The 22,361-nt window shown below is 47.6% G+C and overlaps 1 protein-coding gene across 3 annotated transcripts in view; it reads left to right on the top strand.

Moving 5' to 3' along the window:
• The first annotated feature begins 3,139 nt into the window (after positions 1 to 3,139).
• LOC112121042 (mothers against decapentaplegic homolog 9) overlaps positions 3,140 to 22,361 on the top strand; it is a 40,175-nt gene continuing 20,953 nt past the window's right edge. The window contains exons 1-3 of one of the 3 annotated variants that reach the window (XM_026653613.2): positions 3,140 to 3,735; positions 9,991 to 10,248; positions 20,803 to 20,910. In XM_026653613.2, the coding sequence (XP_026509398.1) occupies positions 3,324 to 3,735; positions 9,991 to 10,248; positions 20,803 to 20,910 (778 nt within the window). In that variant the 5' untranslated portion in view covers positions 3,140 to 3,323. Of the gene's footprint in view, positions 3,736 to 9,990; positions 10,249 to 20,802; positions 20,940 to 22,361 lie in introns of all 3 variants that reach the window. The other 2 variants (XM_026653612.2, XM_026653614.2) reach the window with 2 other exon arrangements.

Raw genomic sequence — 22,361 nt, 5'->3', positions numbered from 1 at the left:
TTGAACCTCTATTATGGTGTTTAAAAAAAAAAAAATTTCCATGCAGCTTGCAGGCATTTCACTCTTGTGACTGTACCTTTTTAATTTCTGTTTCAACTAGCTTCCTTATTTTTGGGTAGTCCCCCTTTCTGAAGTTAAACATTACTGTGCTGGTCTCCTTTGGTATTTCTCCCCCTCCCCCTCCGAATGTTAAATCTAATTATATGACGGTTGCTATTATCGAGTGGTTCAGCTATATTCACCTTCTTGGGCCAGATCCTGTGCTCTACTTAAGACTAAATCAAGAATTGCCTCTCCCCTTGTGGATTCCAGGACTAGCTGCTCCAAGAAGCAGTCATTTAAGGTGTCTAGAAACTTTCTCTCTGCATCCCCTCCTGAGGTGACATGTACCCAGTCAATATGGAGATAGTTGAAATCCCCCATTATTGTTGAGTTCTCTATTTTTATATCCTCTCTAGTCTCCCCAGGCATTTCACACTCACCATCGCCAGCCTGGTCAGGTCATCAGTAGTATATTCCTACTTCTGTACTCTTCAAGCATGGAATTTCTATCCATAGAAATTCTATGGTACAGTTTGATTCATTTAAGATTTTTAGTATATTTGACTCTATGCTTTCTTTTACATATAGTGCCACTCCCCCACCAGCACAACCTACTCCGTAATTCCTACATATTTTTGTCCCCTGGTTTTACCATGTCCCGTTGATTGTCATCATTCCACCAAATTTCTGTGATGCCTATTCTATCAATATCCTCCCTTAATACTAGGCACTCAAGTTTACCCATCTTAGTATTTAGACTTCTAGCATTTGTATACAAGCACTTATATAATTTGTCACTTTTTAGTTGTCTGCTTTCACGTGATGTAATTGAATGGGACTTTTTGTCATATGACTGTTTGTTTTTTCTCTGCAGTTCCTACCTGTACTTATCAAATTTTATCCTCTTCTCTTTACTAGGATATAGAGGATCCTTGTTAATACAGCCTCCCCTATGGTATGTCTCTGGCCCAAACTGTGTGCTCCTCTGCACCTGTCAGCTTTACCCCAGCCCGTAGTTTAAAAATTCCTCTATGATCTTTTTAATTTTACATGCCAGCAATCTGGTTCCGTTTTGGTTTAGGTGGAGCCCCATCCTTCCTGTATAGGCTCCCCCTTTCCCAAATATTCCGCAGTTCCTAATAAACCTATAACCCTCCCTACACCATCATCTCCTAATGCAGTTTTGCCTGTCTAGCTGGCCCTACACATGGAACTGGAAGCATTTCAAAGAATGTTACCTTGGAGGTTCTGGACTTCAATCTCTTACCTAGCAGCCTCAATTTGGCCTCCAGGACCTATTTCCTGTCCTTCTCTGTCATTGGTGCATACATGTACCATGACCATTGGCTCCTTCCCAGCACTGCCTATGAGCCTGTCTAGGTATCTTGAGATCCACAATCTTTGTACCCGGCAGGCAATTCACCATATGGTTGTCTTGGTCACTACAAACCCAGCTATCTATATTTCTAAAGATCGAATCCCCCATTACTAATACCGGTCTCTTCCTAATAACTGGTATTCCATCTCCGGGGAGGTATCCTCATCACAAGAGGATACCATGACATTATCTGGAAGGAAGGTCCCAACTATGGAATTGTTTCCCTCCACTTCACTTTGATGTTCTCCTTCCCCGAGACTTTCATCCTCAACAGCACAGAGGCTGTCACACTGGGGGTAGGACTATTCTGTTGTGTCCCGGAAACTCACATCTGTGTGCCTCTCTGTCTCCCTTAGCTCTTCTAGTTCAACCACTCTGGCCTCAAGAGCCCATACACAGTTTCTGAGGGCCATGAGCACATTACACTGAATGCACACATATGGTACCTGCCCACAAAGCAGGTAATCATACATGCTACATTCCGTGCAATAAACTGGGTAGCCCCCACTCTGCTGCTGGACTTCTGCCTGCATTCTTTTTACTCCTGCAGCTTTTTTGGGGTTGTTGGTTTTTTGTGTGTGTGTGGGGGAAGAGGGAAGGTGTCGTGGTTTGGGTGGGGAGTGGTTTATTGGCCTAAGTTTCGAGAATGTTCTGTGGATCTGACTCTCTGGCCCCCTCTCAAAACTCCTCTGTTTATGCTCCTGTTCACTTGCTCCTCTGGTTGCTTAGGCACTGGCTTTTTAAACCCCTGTTTTCCCTAAGTAGCCCAGTCCCCTGGTTAATGGATCCTAAACAGATTAAGGATCAAAGTCTCATTAAGAAGCTCTCAGCCTTGCCTAGCTGATTCCAGACAGGCCTTAGGGCCTGCTTCTAGGAGGTGCAGAGCATCAGTCAGTTGGAGTTGAGGACACTCAACACTTCCTGGAAGGACCAGGCCATTTATTTGGTAAACTGATCCAATCATTACACAAGGATGGGAATTGCTGATCTAGACCAATTACAGTTCACTGCTTTATCAGCTACTCGATTTTCTTTTGATAAATCATTCTGGCTTGTTGAATTCATTTATAACATAGCACAGAGACTGGCACTATGGCATTGAAATAAGCGTATGTGTATTTTGTACACATAAATGTGTTTCTTCCTCCCTGTTTTCAATTCACTCATGCCGTTCATGTTTTCATGATGAGTCTTTTCTCCCAGTGCTTGTCATGTACATCCGCTGGGCAAGTAGGGTCATATGGGCAACAACAAAGACCACTGTGATTTGGGGCTGCATGACAAATGTCCTTTCCTCCTTGTCCACAGAGGAAAGCTCTCAGGTACAGAGCCCTGTGGGGTGCAGGGTGTACAGACTCGCTTGGGCACAGTCACTGTGGTGGTCAGCGTCTTGAGGTCCTCCACCTTGCATGCTTTAAGGAGGGCCCTCAAGAAGCCGACCAAAAGGAGAACAGGAAGTGAATTCCCTAGAAGCTGACAGTAAGTGACTAGACTCTTTGCTCAGTCTAATGTCAGAGAAATGTAAAAACCAAGGGCCCAGCTTCCAGGGATAGCATTGGGCCCAAAATAGCAAAGAGTGAAAAGTAAACACACTTTTGAACTTATTCCTCTTTTTATCTAATTTTATTAAAAACATAAGTCAGGAAATGTATTAAACCTAACTATGGATTGTGTTATTGTTTCAGGCTTGATCAACATTTTCTTGGTATTGTGGAGAGGTCTGAGTCCCACCCAGTTGGAATGTTCTCAAACTGTGTCTAAGATTAGGAAGACTGTTATGTGGGGAAGAGACTTTCTGTGAAGGCAGCTACCCATCTGAATATTGTGAAGATTTCACCCAGGCTTTGTAAGCAGCAGAGAGATTTGTGCTTCTGTTTACACTTACACACAATCTTTGCTTCTTATGCACTCCAGCACCCCTATTAGCTCATTGTTCTCCTTCACCAGCCCAGCAGTGAAGAGACTGCTGGGCTGGAAGCAAGGAGATGAAGAGGAGAAGTGGGCAGAGAAGGCTGTGGATTCCCTGGTGAAGAAACTGAAGAAAAAGAAAGGCGCTATGGAAGAACTTGAGAGGGCTCTGAGCTGTCCTGGCCAGCCCAGTAAGTGTGTCACAATCCCACGCTCCTTGGATGGGAGGCTGCAGGTGTCTCATCGCAAGGGGCTGCCCCATGTCATCTATTGCCGAGTGTGGCGTTGGCCCGATTTACAGTCTCACCATGAATTGAAACCACTGGAATGTTGCGAGTTCCCATTTGGCTCAAAGCAGAAAGAAGTTTGCATCAACCCCTACCATTACCGGCGGGTGGAGACCCCAGGTAATATATCAGCTGAAAATGATATAAGTATATATCAGCTCTTTGGGTGAAATGTCTGTACTTGGTGCATCATAACTAATCCTATTGTGAAATCATAACAAAGAAGGCTCTGTTCAGCTGGAAAGATCAGCTGTCTTTTCTGCTGAAAGGGATCCCAGATCTAGCTTCTGCCCATAATTGTGATTTACAAGGGACTCTCCTCTCCTCTGGTAGGATACAAGGAAATCCCATTGAAGTGTGAGAGGAGAATCGGACATCAGGAACTTGTCCAGGGTGCTGAAAGCTTTTTTCCTTTGATGTATTGGGGCTAGCTTCCTTGAGAACCTCACTAGCTAATGTGCTGGCACTATTGTGCCCATTAGCATGAAATTGGGCACAAACTAGTCTCTTCATCCTGGTTGGATCTTTGCCCAACTCTAAAAGGACAAAAACTGATTTACTAATCCACAGTAAATGGCCTTTTTAAAGATTAGAGTGGATCCACAGGGATGGATTAATTGTCATGAAGGTGCACCAAAGATCCTAGACCTTAGATCAGTCAAGGCCTCTTAAAATACCTGCTGTCCTCCCGTTGTGAGTTTTTCATAGCTGGGTGGACACTTCTACCTCCTCCCCTCCCACTCCACCCCACCCCCAAGTCCACATGCAACTTTAAATTTTTCTGCTGAGGAACCTCTTCAGGGTAGACGTCAACCAGCATTGTAAATCCCTGCCCTTATCACGGGATCAAGTCATTGGATTTGTGCGGGCAAAGAAACTGCTGAACAACGATTGTAAAATTATTGAGCCCAATCCTGGTCTTGTGGCAATTTACTAGTGAATAGGGTTTGTAGTTAGTAACTGTAAACCAGGTACCGCCATTGATGATCCTCTGTCAGTCATAAACTTTGAATTGACATTAAGATCAAATAAAATGAACCATGGGATTTTTCTTTTATTACTGTTTCATATAATTTAAGAGCGAGAAAGGCATTTATTAACATTAATGCAACAATGACTGCTCCCCTTCCTGATGTTCCTTACTTTAAAACTGAGCTCTCACTCTGAAATGGATCTGAACTTCTAAAAACATTGATTTGTCTAAAATCGTACAGGTGAATTGATAGTTGTCTAATGTGCGTGGGAAGTGGTTGATTTAATGATTTACTAAAATAAGCTATTCAAATAATCTCAAAAAGACACTAAGATAATATCCATTTTCTGTAAGGTGACCAGATGTTCCGATTTTATAGGGACAGTCCCGATATTCGGGGCTTTTTCTTATATAGGCGCCTATTACCCCCCACCCCCTGTCCCAATTTTTCACACTTGCTATTTGGTCACCCTAATTTTGAGTATCTTTGCCTTTGAAAGGTTGTTAGCTTTATTGTCCTCTCACACTGGTGTAAGTCAGGAGTAATTCCATTTAAATCAGTATATTAATCACAAACAGTGCAGATCTTATGATCTATTCAGTGTCTGCTAACAGCTGTTATTCTGTGACAGTTCTGGATACTGCTGCAGGAGCTCTGAAGTTTGTTGTCTTTGCCCTTAAGCCCAGAGGGCTAAGGGTCAGGCTCTGTCAGTATCTGGTCCTGGTCTCGGGCACTCCTCTCCTTTGAACAAAATGTAACAGCTCCCAATTGTCTAGGCTGAAATCCATTTAAATAACAATTTTGGTTAGCTACAGAAAAATACAACACTCTTCATATCTAACTGTGGTTCCTGTAGGCTTGTGTGAGTTTCTTTGCATCTTAGCCTCTGGAGCTAAAGAAACTGCATCTTGGATTGTTCAATAATAAACCCAGTGATGGTCACAGAACTGTTATGCTGTATTGATCTCCACAAATGTCCTTTATTTTTCAACTCACTCTTCCTATAAACTCCATTGTTCCCATTCTGTTGTCCCTTCTCCTGAGTGACCCATTCTATACTCCAATCCATAACTTAAATTCAAAACCAGTGGTTTTGATTTATTCAGTGAGTTCCTCCTATCCCAAAGACGGACGGGACTCACCATGGCAGAGGGGGGAAAGGGAAAGAAGGAGCAGTAGATATCCACCAGGGAGACCAACTCTTAAGCCCCAGCCTGGAACTCGAGATGCACTGACCCCTCTCTCTCTCCTCAGGCCACCTTGTCCGCTTTGTGACGTATGCTGAATGACAGAACATAGGTTGCGTGTGGCTTCTGCCACTGCCAGCCTCCCTCCAGTGACACTTCCCCAAGCCCACAACTCCTGGTGGAATCCAGGCAGTGACTTTGGCCCAGTGCGCAGTAGGTGCTGTTAGAAAGCACCACTGTCACTTCCCCATTTTTGAAACATCCCCTTGATTCGCAGAACTGAGAGTTGGAGATTAAGAATAATCCTTCCAATTTAGAGGTGGAGGATTGGGTGGCTAGAGTCATTTCCCCATTCTCCAGGTCAGAAGTTTGAGTTAGAAATGGATTACTGCCAACCAAAACTGCAATTTTAAAATAATGTAAAAACTGCCTGCTCTATTATTTTTAAATGAGATCACTCTGTGTACTGGGTCACAGATAATAGAGCTTCTAATATGCAGTGCTGCTGCAGACAGCAGAAGCAAAGGTGAACTTTTGACTTGCTATAAATGAGTTTCATTGACCAGAAAGGGTGGTAACTCCCCAGCCAGTGCGCTGCCTAAAAATCTACTCCACAATATTTGTATGGTTGTTAGCATGGAAAAGTGGCTGTGGTCCACGAGTGAAAAGGACCCTGTGAAACGATTTGAATCCTTGTGAAGCTTAAAACTGAAATGTGTCTCTTGACCATTTTCCCCCTTCACATGCTACATGTTGTTGTTACTGTAGGGTTGCCCATGATCAAGGATGCAGGGAAAGTTCAGGGAAGGGGGGAATCTCATCTAGGACTGCACTCTCAGGAGTGTAAAACTCTGCAGCCGTGCACAAGGGTCAGAACCTGAAGATGTGCTATTGTACCCAGAAGCGGATTAGGGGTTTGTGGAGCCCTGGGCCAGAGCAAATGGGGGCCCCTCCCCACCCCTTCCACCTGCAGTCCCCCCGCCCCCCTCCCGGTACTCCTGCTGGGGAAATGGGGTTGGGGTGTGGGGGCTTCCCTCTCCCGCCTGGAGCTCCTGGAGGGGCGTGGGGGCTTGCCTTGCCATGCCCTGCCCGTCCAGCACAGCTGCTGGGGAGTGGGGTTTGGGTGCGGGGGCTTCCCCCGCTCCCCGGCAGGAGTGTCGGGTGGAGCAGGGCAAGCCTCCACACCCTGACCCCACACCCCGGCAGGAGTGCCGGGGTGCGCATGGACGCCCCAATTTGCCAGGGCCCCTGGGCACGGGCCCTGTTGGCACAGTGGCTAAACCGCCACTGATTGTACGCTTCATTAAACAACTATATGGGGGGGGGAAATGTGTGGAAAATTTGTTGTGCTCATTAGCAACTGCAGCCACAGGCACAACAGGCAGGTGCATGTGTAAGTGCTCAGAGTGCCACACAACTGTCTTCATCTGGTGCCTGGCCAGGTTTTCAGCAAGACCTACTGCAATAGATGAGGGTGGAAGGCAATGACCAATAAAGAATCTAGTCCAGGAGCAGCAATGGCAGGACTTGGGGGATCAGCCCATTAGTCACCAGATGTGCTAGGGGCACATTGTCATACTCCTGTAATGAGCAGGAGGAATAATATACCCCCACAGGGCCAGCTACAGATATTGGACAAAAGGTGGGGCAAAGGAACAGCGGTGAGTAGAAATGATCTAGGTAAATCACTCGCACAGACTGGGTGTGACACAGGGTTTCAGTGTCAGACCTGTGGTTACCCTATCTCCAGCATGGCCATCTCTTACGATTCAGAGAACGGCATCTGCGGGCAAAGGAGCAGGGAGAATAAGGAACCTCTGGAGATTCACTAGCCACAAACGGAAAAAACCTCCACCCTCCTTGCTACCCCAGTAGCTTCACTCCTCTAGGCACAGTATGGCGTAGGCAGCAGAAAGATGGAGTGCTGTGACAGAAGCAGTGCACTGGAGAAGTGTGGGTGTGCCAGTCAGAGCTGGATGTAACAGTTTATCAAGCTTATGGAGCTGCAAGGCTTGGAAACTCCCCTTGCCCACTTATCCTGGGCAAGTAGGAAGCCTTCCCTGGCAAGTGCCATCAGCACCTGCAGACAGTCAGGGGTCATTTAAGCAAAGAATTGTTTCTAGTCCTCATGGTGGCAAAGAAAACCTTCCAAATACAAAGAGAGCACAAGTGACCCAGTGCTAGCTTCCTAAGTCTATAGACAGGCTACTGTAGTTTGACTGCTCCTGCTCAGAGCTTCCACAAACTACAGTACAGTGAAAACTGACCACGGCCATCCCCTTTTTGGCTGCTATGAACCCTGTGGGCCGCCAGGAAACTGACAAAAGTCAGGTCAGTTTCATGTTGCTGCTTGGGGAAATTCTGAAGAGCAGCAGCATTAAGCAGTGGAGCTGTTCATTGGAGAAAGAAGACTTTTAAACCCCAACAGCTAAGGGAGAGGTTGAGCAGCAGAGACGCATCACAGTAAGGAGATGGAGATGGGGGGTGGGGGGCACCACCAACCCGAACTCATTGCAACCAAGAGAGAGAAACAGGAAAGAATATTCCTTCTTCTTTCCAGCAACCAGAAGGTATTCGTGTCAGGTTGAAGGGTTCCAGTTTATTGGACACATTCAGGCAAGAGGCAGATTAGAAAGATGGAGTCCTAGAGTAGGACCCATGGACAGCACCCTGGTAGGAATCCCAGTGCCTTCCCTGTTTCCCAGTAGTTGAGGTGATGGCTTTTCTCTTGGGCATTGCCTCTGGACAGTGAATCCCTTCCCTACTCCATTCCAACCATTTGTACTGGGCTTTAATACTCAGTCCTCAGGCTATTAGGTGTTATGTGCCTGTGGGTGGGTGGGAGTGTTGGGGGAAGCAGGAGATAGGAAAAGGTTGATGGGATAAGTTATGAAAGAGCAATATGATATTGAAAGAGATTGGTGGGTGGCAAATGGGGAAGACAGGAGAAACAGAATATCTGGGAGGGAAATCTAGTGGATACAATGTTGGGCAAGAAAAAGAACACAATATGAAGAGAGAGAGAAGGAAAATTTAATAACAACAGATGCTACAGACAGGAAAAGTTGCACCCCCATTTTTCACAGAAAAGAGAGAGAATGAAGTGAAACAAGGAAGTCTAACAAAAAAGGTGATCGTAAGTTACTTTCATAAAAATCTATTAAATGGAAAATTAATTGACAATTCGCTATCATTTAATACAGCACACAGCTCTGTCCCTTTCCATTGCTGGGGGCATGACCTTGGGAGCAACATAGCAGTACAAGATAATTTTCACCCTTGCTAGTAGGGCTAGTCTTTGGACTAGAGTGCACAAAAGGTTATTCCAGGCATTTAAGGTGCATTCACTGATGCTGCTATGCTGCTAGCAACCATATTTATCCAAGTCTATCTTGCTGCTGTTCTTACATGGATTCCACCATAAGCACCATGACTCCCCTGTTTCTCTGGACCTGGGTTGAAATACCAGAACAAATAAATGAATTGATATTCTGAAAGGAATGCTATAGACAAATCCTACTCGACACCTGTCTGTATTTTCAGGTACCTAAATACCTTTTAAAAACTGGCCTCTAACCTCTCCATGCCTCCGTTTCCTCATCTGTAAAATTCATTTAGTTATACCGACCCCTATCCCTGAAAAGTGCCAGATATTATTATTTATTATGAAAGTGGGCTCTGAGTTTGACAAATCCTGCTTATCAAGAGTATTGTGCAAATCTCTGACTTCTTCAGCGTCCCAGAAAAGAGATTGTGAGAGCTGTAATTTTAATGGGTATAAATGTGCCACTTCCGTTATTTTAGGGGGGCGGGCGGTATGTGTCCGTGCATACTATCTCTCCTTGTTGAAGACAGTTGGAGTTTTGTTCATGTAGCAGCTGCAGAACTGGGCCTGCTATCTGAAAGCTTTAGTCATATTGTGTAAGGAATGGTAGTGTTGCCACTGAAGAAAGCTCAGTTGCTGAGCAGATTTATTATCCTCTAGTTTCAGTGAGGGGTGCTGGATGAACTGAGTTGTAACAACAACAAACTGTGAGGACTCTGGTAAAGGGTATTTAAAGTATGTTTGTAACACATTTATAGCAGCATTCAGAGGATAGTATACGTGAAGTGATGTTTTGATAGTGTGGTGTGTCGCTCAGATGCAGAAAGAGATACAGCACGCTAGAGTGGGTGTTTGACTAAAACTTGTACTCGCTTGTTTTTACTTTCAGTGTTGCCTCCAGTACTGGTTCCAAGACACAGTGAGTTTAACCCACATCTCAGCCTCCTTGCCAAGTTCCGGAGTGCTTCCCTCCACAGTGAGCCTCTGATGCCACATAATGCCACCTATCCTGATTCTTTCCAGCAAACTCCCTGCACCCCTTTTCCATCATCACCCAGTAACATGTTCTCTCAGTCACCCAGCAGCATCAGCTATCCTAACTCTCCAGGAAGTTCTTCTGGACCAGGAAGTCCATATCAACTCACAGGTAAGAGGTAATGGTGGTCTCCAGATGCCCACCCGTGCCAGTGAATGTGAATGCTGGAGGAGATCCTGCATGGTGTTTGGAGGCTGAAGCAAAAGATGGACATGCTCTGTTAGGAGGCTGAATAGATGAAAAGAAATCGAATGAGGCTGTCCTTTAATAGAGGCTGTGAGCTCTGGGCAAACCCAGTAGCTCTCAAGGAGCTTAGAAACTCCAGCAGGAAAGTCAGTGGAGCTTGTGAACTCCCCAAGTTCAATAGGTTTGTACTTCTCCTTGGGGGGAGAGGGGGCGGGGGAAACAGGGAAAGTAAGATATAAAGACATTTGGTGATGTCACTTGAAGTTCATGAATAGAAAGACTTAATTCAGGAAATGAAAAAGGTAACTGATTTGATCCAGCACCCACTGCAGATGATGGAGGAACTCCCATTGACTTCAGAGGATGCTGAGTCAGCTCCAAGGTTTCCTCCTTTCTAAAGTTCACTCATTCATGTTGCACATATTGTGAACCTCTTACTTTTTAAAGTTTCTAGGACTATATTGATACTCGTGGTGTTCAACATATGCCATATGAAACAACTCCAAATTAACATTACTACAGAAATCTTGGCTCAGATTCTGCTCGTGTTACACCAGTGTAAATCCATTGATTTCAACTTTGGGTTTACATGGATGTAATTCAGAGCTGAATCTTGCATCTTAACTTTTGAATGTCTTGACTTTTGAGCATCTAAATTCCTGTCCTTAATGTTTTCATTTGTCCTTTATTTATTTATAATCCGACACTATGGACATAGGAAGATTTTGTTTTCCTACTTTTTCTATCGTTTCTTTTTTGCATCTTTAATCATTTTAGCTCATATTCCACAACCTCACTGATGTACTCCCCAGAATGACAGGGTATATGTAGGGCCTCTCTTCTCACTCACTGTGGTTTTACACCTGGGTAACTGTTGACTTCAGTGGAGCTGCTCCTGATTTATACTGGTGTCCTTGGAAGGTGAGGCCTGTCGTAAATTACACAGTGTGGCTGTCCTGCTAATTCAGCTGATCCTGAAAGCTTGTAAAACCACTTGAAAATGTAAGTGGCTTAATCTGCATTTTCGCATATCAGCGCATACATGATTCTGAATTGGAGACAAAATTATTTGATTGCGATTCAGTCAGGGACAGCTGAGTTTAATTTTTAAAAGGCTGTGGTAATTTCAGGAACCTTCAAGATGTGCAATAGCCATCTGGGTAACCGCATGACCCTTTTTTCATAACCTTCATCTTCCCTTCCCCCTTCCTTCCTTTTCTTTGTCACTCTCACTTGTTGAATCTTCTCACAAATTAGATTGTAAGTTACTCAAGACGGGCTAGCTTACTGATGTGTTTGTACAGTGCTTAGCACAGTGGTTCCCAAACTTTTTATTAAGGCGACCCACCAACTGCAGTTCATCTCTTTTGTGGACTGTGAACCTTGCACTGGACGGGGAAGGGTTAACTCTACATTGTGGGTTGAGGAAGCCATGCCCACTGTACTCTACTGGGCATGCTCCAGGTGGACTGGTATAAAAGGGAGCAGCTCGGCTCAGTTGGGGCTGACTGCCGTGGAGGAAGGACGTGTGCCACCTGCCCCAGTCAACGCTCAGCGGAAGTCCGGGACCCTAGGAGCCGGGGATGCCGCAGCCCAGGCAGACGCTAAGGCAACCCCGGAGGCCTCACAGGGTTCGAACGTGCCGGAGAAAGGGCAGACCGGAGAACCTAGAGGTAACAGGGACGCCCAGACCACGGCAGCAGGGACGACGGCAGGAAGCAGCCCAGGGGAATCAGATGGCGGACTGGTGAGTGAGCCGAAGCCTTGAGTCAGTGCGTTTCGGTCAGAGCCTTCCCCTGCTGATTCAGTGGCCTGTGCTACAGCCACTAATAGGGCCCTGGGCTGGGGTCCAGTGGAGCGGGAGGGCCTGGATCCCCCTGCTGGGGGTGCAACCCCTCCCTCTGTGTCTGGCAGTGACCGCTAGGCCTTACTGCCCTGCTGACAAGGGCGAATTTATTGACTCTGGTCACTAAGCCTTGCAGCCCTGTGGACAGAGGCGAATGTAGTGATTTGGGCCATTAGGCCTTACCGCCCTGCAAAAAGGAGTGGATTTCCCGACTCTGGCCATTGGACCTTACTGCCCTGCTTAAAGGGGCGGATTGACTGACACTGGCCCCTACACCTTACTGCCCAATTGACAAGGGCAAATGTATGGACTCTGGCCACTAGGCCGCACCGCCCTGCTGATAAGAGCGAGCGTATGGACTCTGGCTGGGAGGGACGTAGATGTAAAATACGCCCCCCCCACACACACACATACATTCCCTAGGAGAGGCGGACCCACTTGCCCTGCACAGGACGGGGTTTCCCCCAAACCCTGTCACACGTGGTGGAGAATGTGGGCAACGACCCAGGCCTGAGGAGAGGTCTAAAACCAGTAGATCCGAGGGGAGTACAGATTCTCCCCTTGATTGCCCTGACTTGCCAGTGACCCGAGATTACTGGACACCAGCATGGAGTCGGATAAGGTTTTGAAATGGCTCCTAGAAAGCCAGCAGCAACAAGCCGCACAACAACAGCAGCAGCAATACGCTCAGCTGTTGCAACAGGTGACGAGCCACCAACAGGAGATGATGTGGGAGTTGGCTGCCCAGCAGCAAGCCCACCAGGAAAGGCTTGTCCAACAAATGACAGCATTACTGTGGCCAGGTGGGCTGTCAGTCAACCCTCTAGCGGACCCTCACCCAAGATCTCTATCATCTGGCCTCCCCCTAAGGCTCACAAAGATGGGGCCTGGGGATGATCCTGAAGCCTTTCTCATGACATTTGAACCGCTGCACGATGCCCAGCAGGACACTGGGCCACCCTTCTAGCCCCTTACTTAACGGGGCCAGCCCAGGCGGCCTACTGCAGCCTGGACACGCAGGACACCCTGGATTATGAAAAGGTTAAGGCAGCCATATTAGACCAGACAGGTATCAGCCCAGAGACCTACCTCCAGTATTTTCGTAAGGAACGGTACCCTCCGTGGGGTAGGCCGCGAGCAGTGGCTCAATGTCTCCGGGACTACACTTGGTGATGGCTAGGGCCCGACCAGCAGTCCGGTGCTCAGGTGGCAGAAGCTGTAACTTTGGAACAGTTCACCCAAATCCTCCCTGCCAGAGGGAAGGAGTGGGTGCATAGACACCGCCTCACGACGCTTATGGGAGTGGTTGGACTGATGGAAGATTACTTGGCAGCTGAGACTACGGAACCCTGACCCCGCAAGACGGAGGAACCTGGGGGGAGAAACCGGCCCACTTGGCCCCCCTGGGAGGACTACAGCGTCTGTCAGGAGCCCCGGTCAGGACCTGTGACCCGGATGAAAAACCGACCGCCACCCAAGGTCTTACACGGCGGGAGGAAACACCACTTGTTGGGTTCGGGCCAACTTGAATAGACGCCGCCCGGAGGAGTGAGAGACTGTTGTTATGAATGTGGTCAAGAGGGACGTTTTCGTTGGGATTGCTCCTACATGGAATGCAATTACTGGCAGGTCTGGGTAGCCAGCCCCTGGGCCCGAAAGAGGGGCCCAGGGAAACTTGGGGTATTGGCATTGATCGACTCTGGCTATAGTCAAACTCTCATCCAGGGTGATCTTGTACCCAATCTTGAGCCACGCAGAACCCCCATCTATGTCCAGTGCATCCACGGAGACCTACATTTGTATCCTACTGCCTGAGTGACATTGGAGAGATACCACCGAAGAGCAGACCTCTCGGTGGGCGTGACCGCCAGACTGGCCTATCCGGTGATTCTGGGGCGGGACTGGCCGTGGTTCCTAGAACTATTGCAAGAGTCCACCCAGGACACTCCGGTAGGAGAAGGCGAGGAGTGGGTAAAAAGAAGGCTGCTCGGGAGGGATCAGGATGATGACCCAGGGGAAGGACCTTCCAGGTCTGCCAAGATCCTGGTACCCCCATCTACACAAATGGATTTCTCTGTCAATGATGCGCAGACAGAGCTCGAACGTGATGGTGATTTTATTCAGGAACAACGAGAGGACCCTACACTTAGGCATGCCTAGGAACAGGCCACCGCTAGAGAGCAAGAAGTGGGGGGCTCTCCCCTAAAGCCCCAAGGCCCACACTTTGAAATACGGCAGGACCACCTCTATCGGCTGGTGGAAGAGCCGCAGACTCTAAGTATTCCAGCAACTGCTGGTCCCACAGAGGTTGCGCCAAGGTCTTTACACCTCACCCATTCAGTGCCGTGGGCAGGACACCTGGGAAGAGAAAAGACCCTCCAATGGGTAGTGTGGCGGTTCTTCTGGCCAGGTATCCACCAGGAGGTAAAGAATTATTGTGCCTCATGCCCAGAGTGCCATTGCACGGGCCCAGAAAGAGTGCCGAAAGCGTCCCTCATTCCCCTCCCAGTGGTCGGGATCCTCTTTGAGCGAATAGGACTTGACTAGAAAAGAGTGCATCTGGCCACCTTGTGATTTGTGGATTACGCGACCCGGTACCCAGAAGCAGTCCCGTTACGGACTGCCACTGCCCCTAAGATAGCCACTGAACTCGTTAAGGTCTTTTCCCAGGTGGGGATACCCCGCGAAATCTTAACGGATCAGGGGACAAATGTGACTTCCCAATTGATGGCCAACCTCTGCCATCTTTTAAGTATACGAGCCCTCAGGCCATCCCTATACCAATCCGTCCATCTGGGGATGGTGGAAGGTTTTGACAAGACCTTGAAGAGCATGCTCCGCAAATTTGTGGAAGAGGATCCGCGACGGTAGGATACTCTACTCCCAGCCTTGTTGTTTGCCATACGTGAGGTACCCCAAGCATCCACGGGGTTCTCCCCCTTCAAACTCTTATATGGGAGACAGCCCCAAGGTATCCTTGACCTTCTGAAGGGGGGCTGGGAAGAGCAAGGGACCCAGGCAAAGGGGGTTGTTCATCACATGCTACAGCTACAGGAGAGGCTTCAGAGGCTTTGCTAGGGAGAATCTGGAGTAGGCGCAGCAGAGTCAGGCACAACACTATAACAAAGGAGCCAGGCCTTCGGAGCTTTGAATCTGGAGATCGGGTCCTAATCCTGCTCCCCTCAACCAAATCCAAACTATTGGCTAAGTGGCAAGGCCCCTTTGAACTCATGCGGCGGATCGGACCGGTCGATTATGACGTTCGGCTACCAGGCCGGCGCCGCAATACATGCACGTATCATGTCAATTTTCTAAAAGCCTGGATGAGCAGGGATATGTTACTGATCACTCCCTACCCCCACATCCGAACCAGAATTAGGGCCCCTGGTGGATGAACCTTTTGAGGATGGGCCTGTAGCGATAGGAGCAGGACTCCACCTGACACAGAGAAAGCAACTCCAAGGACTCCTGCGGTCTTACCCAGAGGTCTTGTCGGCTTGGACAGGATGGATGACCATCATGAGTCGTCATATTGCAACTGTACCGGGACAGAAGGTACGCAAACCCCACTGGCCCCTGCCCAAGAAGATGTGGGCGGCCATTCGGAAGGAAGTCGAGGTCATGTTAGACATGGGCATTATAGAAGAATCTCATTGTGAGTGGCCAAGCCCAGTAGTCCTAGTTCCGAAACCGAACGGCTCCATCCAGTTTTGTATTGACTCTAGAAAAGTGAACGATATATCTCGGTTCAACGCCTACCCAATGCCACGGGTCGATGAACTCCTTGAGAGGTTAGGGGGAGCTAAGTTTCTGTCGACTCTGGATCTCACCAAAGGGTATTGGCAGATCCCTCTGACCCTGACCTCACGCCCAAAGACGGCCTTCCCAACCTCCTTGGCCTATACCAATTTGTGACCATGCCATTTGGGTTACATGGGGGAATGGCAACCTTCCAGTGACGTATGGATTGGATATTACAACCCCAGGGACAGTACACTGCCACTTACATTGACGAGGTTGCAGGAACAAACCATTCTGATGTGTAGAAAGAATAGTAAATATGGCAGGTGACCAGCTTGGCTTAACAGTGAAATCCTTGCTGATCTTAAACACAAAGAAGAAGCTTACAAGAAGTGGAAGATGGGACAAATGACCAGGGAGGAGTATAAAAATATTGCTCAGGCATTCAGGAGTGAAATCAGGAAAGCCAAATCACACTTGGAGTTGCAACTAGCAAGAGATGTTAAGAGTAACAAGAAGGGTTTCTTCAGGTATGTTAGCAACAAGAAGAAGGTCAAGGAAAGTGTGGGCCCCTTACTGAATGAGGGAGGCAACCTAGTGACAGGATGTGGAAAAAGCTAATGTACTCAATGTTTTTTTTGCCTCTGTTTTCATAAACAAGGTCAGCTCCCAGACTGCTGCACTGGGCAGCACAGCATGGGGAGGAGGTGACCAGCCCTCTGTGGAGAAAGAAGTGGTTCAGGACTATTTAGAAAAGCTGGATGAGCACAAGTCCATGGGGCCGGATGCACTGCATCCGAGGGTGCTAAAGGAGTTGGCGGATGTGATTGCAGAACCATTGGCCATTATCTTTGAAAACTCCATGGTGATCGGGGAAGGTCCCGGATGACTGGAAAAAGGCTAATGTAGTGCCCATCTTTAAAAAAGGGAAGAAGGAGGATCCGGGGAACTACAGGCCAGTGAGCCTCACATCAGTCCCTGGAAAAATCATGGAGCAGGTCCTCAAGGAATCAATTCTGAAGCACTTAGAGGAGAGGAACGTGATCAGGAACAGTCAGCATGGATTCACCAAGGGGCAAGACATGCCTGACTAACCTAATTGCCTTCTATGATGAGATAACTGGCGATAGTACTTATCCCTACAGCCTTATGATTTCCAAGTGATGCACCGCCCTGGAAAGGCGCACACCAATGCTGACTTCTTTTCTTTGCCGGAATGTGAGGAAAGAGACACCGCACCGTCGCCAGATCCACTCTTAAAGGGGAGGGTGTGTGATGGGGCACACTCACCCTGCACTGGACGGGGAAGGGTTAACCTACTGCCTGGTTGACAAGGGCAAATTTATGGACTCTGGCCACTAGGCTGCACCGCCCTGCTGATAAGAGCGAGCGTATGGACTCGGGCTGGGAGAGACGTAGGCATAAGATACATATGTCCCCCTCCCCCTAATTCCCTAAGAGAGGTGGGCACACTCACCCCGCACAGGACAGGGTTTCCCCCCAACCCTGTCATAGGACCCACCATTATCCTGGCTCCCCCTGTTCCCCTCTTGCAGCCCCAGATAGTCCCTCTTTCATTGTAGCTGGTTCGTGATTGCCACCAGTGTGCTAACTGTCCACTTGCTGGCTCCAGACATTTCTTCAGCACTGCTGCTGCCCACATCCCTCTCTCCACACTGCTGCCCATGGGAGCAGGATCCAGGCAGCAGCAACAGCATAGAAGAAACAACCAGATCCAGCAAGCCGACAAACAGTAGCCTGTACCCACCCCATGTGTGTCCCGGAGGTGCTTCCTCCGCTCTGATGCCTGGATCCCACTTCCCACGCCATTGCCTGCTGCCCAGGGGAAGTCAGTGTGTGTGTGGGGGGAGGGGGAGCGCTTCTGGGGTATGCACGACCCACCTACCTGGACCCTTCAGGGGCCCACTGTGAGTTGGGGCCCACCATTTAGGAAACACTGACTTAGCACATTGGAGCCCTGGTCCTGGGCACTGCTGAAATATACATAATAACATCAATCTGGATACTGTAATTCTTGCTGTTTTGCCAGTCCTGTGGTCGCTTTACAAGTTAGTCTGTATTTATCCGCTATACGTGCATTCATCCTGTGCGGAGGGCCACCCAATGCCTATGTACCACTTAATTCCCACTTAAGCCCTCCAAAATAGGGTTTAAGTGGTGCACAGTGTTGCGATTCCCCGAGAACTCAGTTCGACTCCAGTCTGGTCACTGAGGTTCTTTTTTTTGGGGTCATACAGCAAAGCTATGCTGAATTGATCAGATTCAAGTATAGGGGGTTGGTATAGGGCAGGGATCGGAAACCATCGGCATTTGTGGCGGCGCTGTGCCTGTGGATGGTTAACGTAAACAAAATGTCTCGCAGCCCGCCAGCAGATTACTCTGATGGGCCGTGTGCCGAAGGCTGCCGACCCCTGGTATAGGGCGTACAACACATCCAAAGTTACACTGCAACTTTCCTTTATATAAATTTACAAACTACATTGCATTTACTATACATTGCATCACATGTTTTGGGATTGGCTTGGTCACTTTGTAGGAACCAATCCCTGTACAGCATTCTCTGTTCATGTACAATTTATTCTTTACCCCATCTTTATGTTTCCGACTTAACTTGTCCATTGTAAATGGTTCCCTGGGTGTTTTCCCACTTATCTTAGCCGGTGCAGACTTGCTGTTTTCAGCCTGCTGATCCATTTACCTCTCTAATCCTATCTCCAAATAAATCAACTCTCACTCATGTCCAATTACTAACATCAAGCCAGGTCGACACAGATGTCTTTTGCTGTCTCTCTGCACGGGTGAATTTCAACCTAAATACTTTTATTAGTCCTGCAAACATGTAAACACCTGTGCAACCTGTAATCCCATTAAGTTACTACTCCCATGAGTAAATTGACTCCCATGCTTAAGTGTTTGCAGGATCGAGGTCTACATCTGTGTTTTCTAACATGAAAACAAGGTCTTTATTTCAGCTTTCTAATGCACTCTGTTCCTTCTTGGCATATATTAGAATGGAGGATGTGTTTTCCTGTTCCTAGGCTGCTGTTCTATAAATGAAACAATTCAGGAATTAGGAGGGCTGTTTTTGTAGTTCATTTGTTTATTTTTCATTAGTGCGTATGCTTCTTTGACAAGAAGATTGGTCAGATTAAAAGAGAGTTGGCCCTTCCCAAAGTGTGAGGGGATGAATACCCCTTCTGTCCTGCGTGAGCGTCGTCAGCTTGTGCCTTCTTTCAGCTGCCGGTGCCATAGGTTATCTTGGCTGGTTAAGGCTAGAGGGAAGGTATTAGTGGAAGTGATCAAACCTTTGAGAGGCCAGGCTCCCTCTGTGCATACATGTGTGGAACTGCAGCCTCTGTTCTAAAATATTCATTCTGCAAATTACTGGCCAGCCTCTGCTCCTCCATTGGTGAGAGCGGTTATTGAGACAGTGGGGATTGGGTTAATCCCACCTGGATTAGATCATTTTTGTTTAAGTACATCTTTGTACATCTAGAACCAGACCATTTCATGACCCAGAGAGTTCTGATTAACATGGTGGAAGATCTGCCAGTAAGGGACGAGGGCGTCTGCTCCCTGCTAATTATGTTAGACCTATCACCGGATGTTGGTAGCCTAGCTGTGGACCATGGTAGGGGTGGGTGTTGTCACAACTCTTCTGTGACTGAGCTGCCTTGTAGAAGAGAATTCCCAAAAGCTAAGGGTGCTCAGCATCGTCCAGTTTACCTGCTGTTCTGTTCCTTATCTTGGTGAACGTGTATGAGCCTGATGGGAGATAGGGGTACAGACTGGGATACGGAGTGATACTAGTACTTTTACCTCTGTGCCTCCCTTCCTGTTGTCCTGCTTTAACTATCTCTTGGTTTTCTTGCAGACGGATTTGTTTAGATGGGGGACAGTTGGCTGAAACTCAATCCCGATAAAGCTTATGTAATGTTTCTGGCACCTCCCGTTTTGAAGCGGTTGTGGATGCTTTATGCACCTCCGTTATGCCCAGGGCAAGGCCACCACTTGCGAGGGAGGTCAGGAAAATAGGGGTCATTCTGCATTGCTTTCCAGAATGGAAACTCCTAGTACAACACTACTTCACAGTGGCTATCACTAGACTTGGAAATTGCCCAATTCTGTCTAATGCAGAACTCACTACAGCTATACCCACGTTCCTCACTTCCTGGCTAGACTATTGTAATTGAATCCTGATTGGTCTTTGCTTGAATCTGATCCAGAGGCTACAATGGCTGCAGAATGCAATGGCTCTCATTTGCTTCATGGCATAGGGCAAGGCAGTTAGCGATGCCTGGTTTCCACATTCTGCCTGTAATCCATCTGATTCATTTCCAGGTCTTGCTGACTGTATATTAGTCTAGGCCTGTGTGCGGCTGTCTCTCCCCCGTCAAGGCAGTTGAGGTCAGCTAGTGTGTCTTTGCTCTCCATCCTCACCAGGATTCCATGTGAAGCGGGCTGGGTTCAGGGAGCCCACTTATGGAACTCCACCCTTAAGATGGATGCCAGTCTCTTTCCATGGAGTTTGGGTTTGAGGCCAAACTAGGACTGGGTGCAGACTAACCAGTGCCAAAATCAAAGCTGAAATTTCTGTCATCTTGGGTCACATCCAATCTGTATTTGGAAATTAGGACCTTTCTGCCTTTGGACCTGACACAGAGTCTAAACCGTAGGGACAGGTTCATCTCCAGAGATTTGAATCTGAAACAGTCTTGACCTGGAGTTTGAGGAGGGCAGAAGTTCAGACTCGGATTCTGTTTTGGACCCTTCTCTAGTTAAAACTATGCTGAAGTAGAGTTGAATAGTTCCCAGACAGACCTGGGTAGAATTTACCAACTTGCTGATCTCAGTGTCTTTCTGTTTTTTAGTTGAAACACCCCCACCTTACAATGCAAGAGAAACACCAGGAAACCAAAATGGACGATCAGTGGATGCAACAGCTGACAATCAGTTAGTGCTATCATTGCCCAATGGAGGTAAATCTGCTGCTGGAGAAACTGAAAATATACAAGTATTTGTACTGCTTCCCAGGGAAAAATTCTTAGCCAAAGAATTATTATATATTCTTCAGAGCAGGAAGGCCTATTGTTCTTTTTCGAGTGCTGGTCCCTATGTGTATTCCACATGTGGGTATGCATTTGCACCGTGCACCCGAGTCTGGAAATTTTTCAGAGCAGTGTCCGTTGGCCCGCACATGCACAGTAGATCTCCTTGTGCTCTTGACTTAGGGTATAAGAGGCAGTGAGGGTCAACACCTCTCCAGTTCCTTCTTACTCCCACATAGTCTGAGTCAGACTCATGTCCTCCGTCGCTCAGTTGTATAACTTGCAAAGAAAGAAAATATTTGTAAATAATTATATATTTTAACTTAGTAATTAGTAGTTAAATTTGTAGTTAGCATAGAGTATTTCCTTTCCCAGGTTGGGGAACCTCCAACCTCAGGGACTATGCTCAGATTCCCAGGATTCAAGAATTGCATCTCCTGCCCTTGCTCTTTTCCATCAGATTGAACATCAGCGGTGCCTGTGTTTGTCTGGGTGAGGCACATATCTCTGCAAAGTGCAGGATCTGTCACTCCTTCCCACCCAGAACTCGAAAAGCCTGTGAGCTTTGCCTATGAAAGCACCTGAGGGAGAAGTCTAGGTGGCCCTCATCTGTGCCCCTCCAAGCACATGCTTTGGAGTGGAGCCTTTGACATATAAGCCCAAGGACTCTTCTTGGAGGGCTCCCCATGAGAATAGAGGGCACTCCTCATGGGCACAAGGACAGATCCCCGCCGAGGACTGTCCACAAGAAACACCCTTCCTCCCTGAGCCTGTCCAGGTGAGGTGAAAAGTCGCCTACGGAACCGGCTCTGCTGATGATCCCCAGATCGGAGGACAAGGCACATCTGTAACAGTGGGCTTTGCCAGATCTGAAGTTAAGGAGGCAGCCCAGGCTTGTCATTCAGTAGCAAGAGAGGGATTTAAGAATTCAGTGACTTAGGTACCAGGACAAAAGAGTCTGATTTTATTTGCATCTGTGGGGTCACAAAAGTTAGAAGTATTAATGAAAACAAACACCATTATCCAGGTTGTAGTGATGAAGATCAAATAAGGGATGAGGGGAGGGAGGAATGTGTAACGCAGCAAGAGCTAAGTCAAAATCAGGACCGATTTCTTTATTGACTTCAATTTGGGGTGAGTTACTTATCCATCGTAAAGCACTCTGTTCAGAGGCTTTAGTATTTCCATCTTTTTTTTTTAATGTCACATTGCTGTAATACATACTTATATTTTCTGAATAATAAGTAGTGTCACTAGTGCACAGAAAGAGCTTTACAGAAGGTCAGATCTTCCTCCCCATGCTCTGTGTGGGAGACCTAGTGAAAGCTGGGAGGGTTGTAAGCCCCCATCCCCATGCTAAAGGCTAGGGCATGGAACAGCTT

The sequence above is a fragment of the Terrapene carolina genome, unplaced genomic scaffold, assembly GCF_002925995.2.
Source record: "Terrapene carolina triunguis isolate 2854851 unplaced genomic scaffold, T_m_triunguis-2.0 Scaffold141, whole genome shotgun sequence".
Lineage (NCBI taxonomy): Eukaryota > Metazoa > Chordata > Testudines > Emydidae > Terrapene > Terrapene triunguis.
The sequence above is the reverse complement of the archived record's forward strand: the minus strand, read 5'-3'. Positions and strand labels throughout refer to the sequence as shown.